Source organism: Cynara cardunculus (genome assembly GCF_001531365.2).
Source record: "Cynara cardunculus var. scolymus isolate 2C chromosome LG 15, CcrdV1, whole genome shotgun sequence".
NCBI lineage: Eukaryota > Viridiplantae > Streptophyta > Magnoliopsida > Asterales > Asteraceae > Cynara > Cynara cardunculus.
In genome coordinates this window covers 4,877,158-4,885,180 of record NC_037542.1, presented here as the reverse complement: position 1 = coordinate 4,885,180, position 8,023 = coordinate 4,877,158, and the positions used below count along the sequence as shown (strand labels likewise).

At 34.4% G+C, this 8,023-nt stretch overlaps 1 protein-coding gene across 1 annotated transcript; it reads left to right on the top strand.

Annotated features, from left to right (window-relative positions):
• Nucleotides 1-282: 282 nt before the first annotated feature.
• LOC112528441 (valine--tRNA ligase, mitochondrial 1) lies at nucleotides 283-2,510 on the top strand. Its single transcript, XM_025139468.1, is given in 5 exon segments — nucleotides 283-384; nucleotides 567-618; nucleotides 621-666; nucleotides 1,000-1,099; nucleotides 2,289-2,510. Coding segments are annotated over 5 exon segments (522 nt in total).
• Nucleotides 2,511-8,023: the final 5,513 nt, after the last annotated feature.

Here is an 8,023-nt window from a genome sequence, read left to right as displayed (position 1 = left end):
CGACGATCTTGTTCATTACATTTTTGGGAGGATTGGACCACGAATATTGCTTGGTTGTTGTCAACATTACGTCTCCACATGATCAAGTCACCCTCTAGGAAGTGCAATACGTGCTTCAAAGTCAAGAAATGAGATTTGAGCAATTAAACCAAATTATTTCTTCAGCATTCCCAATGCAAATTTTGCCACTTACTTTAAGAGGTGTTTCAACATTTATGGAGTTTCCAACAACAAACATTATGGGTGTGCCTGGACAATGGACTAAGACTGCTCCATCCATTTATGCCATTTGTCACTGAAGAATTGTGGCAGCGACTTCCTGCACCACAACACTATCCAAGGGAAAAGTGTATCATGATATGCAAATACCCGTCACTTGTGGAGGTTAGATACCGAACCCTAATTTTTTATTTGGGAAATTTATTTAACCATATAGGATGGGACCCAAGGGTGTAGGTTTTAAATATTTATCTGCTTCCGATGATTATGACTGCTAGTATTATTCAACAACTCAGATCAAATGATGGAAAAATGTCTCTGATACTACTGTTTATTGCCACTTACAGTGCTGGACAAATGAAAGGGTAGAATATGAGATGGGTATGGTTGAGTCTACAGTCTCAGATCAATCAAAGCGAACCTACCTGCAAAAGAAAGAAATGAAAGGTAATTGGCAAAACAATGTGTTCCCCCTCCCAGCACTCAGTATTTTGGCTATCTTACCTCTCCTTTCCCCCTCATATTCGTGAGAATGGCTACCATGACTGTCTGCCTTTAGAATTTGAGTAAATGTCATGACTGCTATATGTTTAAAAGTTTCAAGCTATGTATTTCAATTTTCGACTATATTACAATTTTTTCAAAATTTACCCATGTTACCGGTCCATCTTGTAATTCCTAAAGTTTTCAACTTTTTGCTCATCGGGGTTGTGGCTAGGACTATGAGGTTATTTCAGTAATAGTACAGTATTGATCATAAAAGTATGATTCTGTTTTCAGGCGAGCAAGTTTTGCAGTTTCTCGAACTGATCAGATTGTGGACCTTCTCAGACGCCATGAGATGGAAGTCTCCACCTTAGCCAACCTATCATCATTTACAGTATGTATTTTGTCTCATAAAAGTATGTTGGACTTCGTTTTAGAAACATCAGTGGAAGAAGTTTATTCATTACTTTTTTTCTTACTTTCTAAGGTAAATAATGCTCTCTCATTTATGTTATAAAAGGTAGCTGCTATTGCTGATCCTCTGATCATTTTTACGCGAGAAAGGGGGACCACCCTCTAAGCCTAAGTATTCCTCAATGACCGGTAGCGTACAACACCTGTTCCACTTTTGGAAGACCTTGCGTTATATCATCAGATCTTGATAGCCCACTTTTCTGTAGGTTATATTTTGATGGAATGATTTTGAGGGATTTAGATTTCGTGAAAGGATTTGGAATTGGAAGGATTTGAAATCATTAGTGTGTTTGGTTTGTAAGACTTGGAATGAAATTTAATTCCATTTTTTATAAATAATTTCTAAAACAAATTATAAACGATTATAAAAATATAAATTACCTTTTTATTAATTGATTATTAACAAATGCTTTCAACATATTTTAATACATTATTACACACAAATCCTACAAAATCCATAAAATACCAGCCACCTCCATGGGATTTCAATAAAATCCCGGGATTTTAAATTCTAGCAATCCTTCAAATCAAACATGGGATTAGAATGAAATTGAACTCGAAATTCTATCCAATCCTACAAACCAAATGGGAATTAAATTCAGTATTGATGGTATTATGGTGGGTTGTGGTTGTTAACATACGTTAAGTTCTCAACTAAATGACACCATTGCTACTAAGTACCAACTGTATTTCTAGGAGACGGCTTGGTTATCAAAGGAAGTAAGTTTAGTTGGGTAACTGGAGTTCCCTACCATCTGAAATCAGTGGTGAAAGTTGATATCTATCTATGTGTTATGGTACATTTATAACATTTGCAGGTATGGGGTAAATGGATGCAGATACAAACCTCTTGTATTTGTTATTTATGGATAACAGAGAGAAAACAAGGATGGACTGGGGAGGGAAATAGTCGTGTCTTCTTGTTTGTTGGAATGATACTGATCAAGGGTGAGTAAGAGAGGATCTTTTGTTCAGAGAGAACATATGTAGGGAGAGGTTTTTTCTACTTTACCAGACCGTAAGAAAAACATGAAAATTTGGGAAAACCAACCTCAGTAAAAATTAAAATCGGGTTCATCCCTGATTTTTCATTTCTTGCAAAATGTCAGGTTTTCATGACTTTAAACAAGACAATGAGTGCTAAGGGGTATGAAGAGAATTTAAACAAGACAATGAGTGCTAAGGGGTATGAAGAGAAGGTTCCAGCCCATGTAAAAGAAGAAAATGTGTCGAAATTGGCGACACTCATGCAACAACTTTTGTCCATCGAGGAAGCTGCTCAACACTTCGAACGTGAAGCCGCAGCAAAAGCTTCAGCTTTACAAGACTAAATCAATTTTTCGACATACACCTTTTTCTTTCGCTTATTTAGATTTGAAAATTGCAATTGGGTTTGTATATATATATATATATATATATATATATATATATGCCTTTTCTAATGTTCATAACAATCCAATATCAAGGTTGTAAAGGGTACGAGTTTGTGTGTGTATTTAACTAACATTACTGTAAAATTTAGATTCTGATTCACTGAACGGAGAACCGTTAAGAAGAAGTGCAGCAACTTAGAATCTACAGCAAAAAAGGCCCTGCCTCCATCCTCTATAGTTTCGTAATCGTCTCCTCTCGGTTTTTCCCATTCTTACAGGGCTGCTATTCCCTCCTGTCTGCAGTCTGCAGAATTATGAAACATTATCATGTAGATTGAGGTTATTTAGGAGAATAAATTTGTCAATATATTTTCTTTCTTAAATGCATCACTTCAATGAAAAATCAGAACCAGGTACAGTATGAAGCCATGGTTGCAGAAAAGAAAAGCAATTCACATGATCCTGGACCAGAAATGGACTTGGTACAAGTCAGCGATGAAAAGAAGAATTTTCATATCACTTTTTCTGGGAATCTACCATCAGTTCATGAACGAGCTATTTACACTTTGCCACATTATGGAATACGACAAATGCGTCAATTCTTACAATTTTCTTTTAAATCCATGACCTCTTGATATGCTTTTGAATGCCACTTATATACAAGTGTACCATTTAAACTTGTCTGAAGGTTATATACCTAAATGACAATGCATATTTACCAAGAGATGAGAAAAGACTTGTTCTTACGTGGGGAAGGCGAAGGATCTGGTACTAGTCGTGCTGCTATCGGATCGAATAGAGATGTTACTGGAAAATGTTATAGGCCTGGAGTAAGTGATAATTTCTGAAATAACACCTGCCATGGAGAAACTTGCCTCTCCTTCACCATAATGCATCTGATTTGCCACATCCTGATGCTTAACTGCAATTTGTGTCTCTTCATGAATGGATTCAGGATCCATCTCGTTTTTGTTTGATATATCTGTCGTTTTGCCATTTTGACCTACCTCTGCAGCTTCAGATCGTGCAATAGCTCCTTTGGGGAACTGTTTTAAAAAACCCAGTAATTCAAAAGATTATACATTAAAAAAGGTGTTTTACAAAAGTCAAAAACATCGTATAAACTTATTACAAACACTTTTACTTAGCATGCACACTTGTTTAGTGTTATAAGCATTCTAGTAGAACACTTCTCCTACCTTCAGGCTTGGTAAAGGATGAACAATTAAGAAATACACACCTGAATAGGCTGTTGATCGACATCATCTGCACAATTGTTAGAGAACTCGGTATCAAGATTGGCTTCAATCATGCCATCATCTTCATTCACAGCCACCGAATTGCACAAAAACTCGCAGTTATTCTCGTCAATCAAAATAGTTTCGCCATCACACATTCCCTCATCAATGCAAATGCTTTTAACATGAAAATCACTCTCTTTATAGCACACCATCAACTCTGGCAGCTCGCATTCTACTGACTTTCTATCAATGTAAAATCCGGTGGTATTCCCAAACAAGTGTGTAGGAACGTTACACGCTGCTGCTAAAGACTTTCTGAACTTCTCATCTTCGTGATTATTGGTAAAGTCGTTACCAAAAATCGAACATTCTAGTTCTGGATTGTTCCAGATGTCGCCCTTAAGGTTTTCTTCGTTGGATAAAAAAGGATTTGTGCATCTGGAGCTCTTATTCATGTTTGCCTCCTGTTCGTCTGAGTCGTAAGCACTGTTGGATTCAAATCAACCTGATTTAGAACCATGCATACAGACTACAGCCAAATGATCCATACAGTACATGTATCTTATATGGGTACAAGAAGAACTTCAATGCTTGTGTTATTTGCAAAGAGAACAAAAGAATCAAATATGAATGATACCATAAGTGTAATATGCAAAAAATCACTTAATGCCACTACAACAAAATGCAGACTGTTTTATATGATTTATAGGACAAAACAATTTTGTTTTGGTGTGCCCATGGAAGGAAATCCAAAGGGTTTGAACAGGCATAAAACTTGAATATGCAATGTCTGAATGCAAAAAAAATTGAAAAGAAACAACTTTACCAGAAAACATCATCAGCACCTGCTGGAAGGGTTTTGAGAATTCGCAAGAGCTGTGAGGCAGACATTCGCTGCATAGGAATCCAAGATGGCAGCTACAGAGACAAAATATATAGATATTAAAATGAGTAGCAAACATCTTGGTAGAATCAAATTATCAACGTACAATTACTGATGCAATACAAACTTTCGTCTGCAAAGAGATACCAATGACAAATGTTAATAAGCTTTCTCTGTCATGCATCATGATCAAGAACAAATGAAAGTCAAACAAAGTGAGGTTCCATGACTCCATCTCTACTCCGGACCAAAAGGGATGTAAAAGAAAAGTGAAGACCAACCAAACCAAAACAACCCATATATCCCACTCGGAAGTCGGAAATACAGTCCAAGAGGGGGTAAGATGCATGAAGACTTTACCTCAACCACTAGGATGATCAAGAGTTTATTCCTATGAAGACCCTTCGACTTTTTTTTAACCTAAACCGGCTATGCAAACCGAGTAAACCCAGGGCGACCACCTACTTGTGCATGAGGCAAATGTGTGTTCAAGCAGTAAACCACGATTCGTCTTGACGTTTGCTTTGTGTGTATACTGAATATATACGTGAGTGTACGTGTCTGCAGAATGAGCAAAAGAGGGTGAAAAGGTCAACTCTAAAACCATCTATTTCTATTGAAATATATATTTAATGGTATGTTATATTAATTATATACACATACTCAACATATAATATATGAAGAGCTCCACCACTAAGGAAGCTTAACATTAATTATACTATACAAAAGTTGAAATATAAAATAAACAAGGCAAAAATAGAGGTAATCGTGTCCCCTATTCCATAATTTTCGAATCTCGATGAATAAAAGAAACAACGGCTCACCCGAAACGTAGGGGTGTTTAAAAAAACCGTTGGATCGTTCAAACCGACCGAACCAAGTCAAACCGAACCGTTTTTGGCGGTTTGAGCGGTTTGGCGGCTTGGAAAATAGCAAAACCGGGCGGTCCGGTCTGGTTTGCGGCCTGGAACTTTTTGTAGGCGGTTTGGACCAAACCGACCGCCCGAATACATATTTATTTATTTTAGTATTACCAATCTCAACTTTTTTAACTTATGGGCTATGATCCAAATATATCTCTGAGCCCAACATAAAGCCTAACATCTAACATAATCAAATCCAATTGAATCGCCGCCTAAAAACCCCTAAACCACTAAACATATCGACACATTTGACATTGACAGTCTCCAAATTTTGAAATCCTCAAGAACTCTACCAATCTATCGATCTTTCCTAATTCATGGTTTGATTTTGACGCACATCATCAATCAGGCCCGTTCCTGACATTTTTTAGGCCCTGGACGAACATAAAAACAGGGGCCCCACTGCAAGAAACAAGGCTTTTAGCAACGACTTTTGTTGTCGCTAAAAGTCCGTTTATCATTGAAAATAATATATAACAAAAACATGTTGTCGCTATAACTTGTGACACATGTCATCGCTAAAAGGTCCATCGTCAAAGCTCACTTTTCTTGTAGTGACCTTCGGTAAATACAAAAAAAAATTCAATAGATGTTTTTCATTAGTATAAAATTGAGTACAAGAAATGCTAATAATTTACTGAGTAAAGAAATCTTATTTATCTTTATTATAGATATATAAAAGTGTACTTAAATTTACGTGCTTTTTATTAGGTAATTTTAAACCAAGAGTATATAAACTATGGTTGATAAATTTTTATAAAAAATAAGAATTTTTTACTTTATAACAAGAAATATGTGTTATTTTGATACAAAAAGAGAATTCGTGTTAATGAAATAATCGTGAGGTCAATGAGAGATTAATAATAAAGAAGATTATCAAGGTAATATCGACAAGTAGACAAATGAAAATCAATAAGAATATGAAAGAAAAGATGATCCATTGGGATCTAGTAAAAATAAATAATGAATTAAACATGTAATATGCAAGCTCAACAAATGATTGTTTGAGCACTTAAATAGAATCTTGTGGTGTGGTGAAATCCCAATGAAAGATACATAAGTCAAACAATTAATGAAAATATTTAAATTCTATTTTTCTTCTTTTTTTGTTCAACTAAAATAAGATGTTAATATTAAAAGTTTATGAAACATGACATATATAAAAGACATTACTAAATACATCTAGTAGAAAAAATTTATTGATTAATCACAAAACCATGAAACAGGTCATAAATCATAATAACAATAGATTAATTGTCAAAAAAAACGTAAAATATTTTATGTAGAAACAAAAATAAATAACAATAGTCAACAAAAATAATTAGAACAACATAACCAAATAGCAATAGTCAGTAAAAATAGAAATTGAAAAAACTATCTAACAAAAATATATAGCAATAGCAAGCACATGATCTTAACGTTGAATTATTGAAGCACGAAAATAGTCAAGCATATAGAGATAGCAATAACCAACATCATTGGACCTTGTTGGAGATAAAAAAAAATTAGAGGGACAATAAACAATAGCATATAATGAATGACCAATTTATTTTTTTTATTTTCTTCTCCAATGTAATTATTTGATATATTTTTGGGCCCTTATTATCTACAAAATTATTTCTCTCTTATGATATGCTACAATTTTTTGGTTACTTTAATTTATTAAATTCTTTTAGACTACTATATATTTTAAGGGGAAAATTTGGGCCCCTGATATTTTTGGGCCCAGGGCGTGCGCCCGTGCCGCCCTCCCCCAGGGACGGCCCTAATCATCAAGACATGAACCAAGTGATTCAACCAACTAAGATATGTCTTCTATTTTGTTTAGTCAATAATTGAAGGTTGTGAAGTCGTGTATTTTGTTACTCAATACTCATAGTGGAATTGTAACTTTGTTAATTTGTTTGTTTTCTAATATATATTATATATTTATTTGTTTGGACTTTTGATTGTTTGGATTTTGGACTCAAGAACTATTTAATTATTACATTTATTTGTTTGGATATTTTGTTTTGTCAAAATGAATATTTAATCTAAAATTCTAATATGTTCTTAAGTTTAATATTTAAAATCCATAAAATGTCCAAACCGCCTAAATCGGTCAAACCAGACCGCTTTTTTGTGGTATTTCCAAAAATGTATGACAAAAAATGTGACTACGATCAAACCACATAGCACCAATTTTGTATTTTGCTTTAAAGTATATAAGAACCCATATGTTTCACGTTAAGACAATCTCCCCTTTATAATCTATATTGCGCATAGCTGTTTTTTCAAATGTCGGCAGATTAATGTTATTGGATGTATTATTTAGCTTACATGAAAACAAAAGTGGTCAAAATTATTGAGCCAATGAGTGAAAAATGACCTGATTGATCCATACCAATATCATTTAAATTTTGAAGACATATATATATATATATA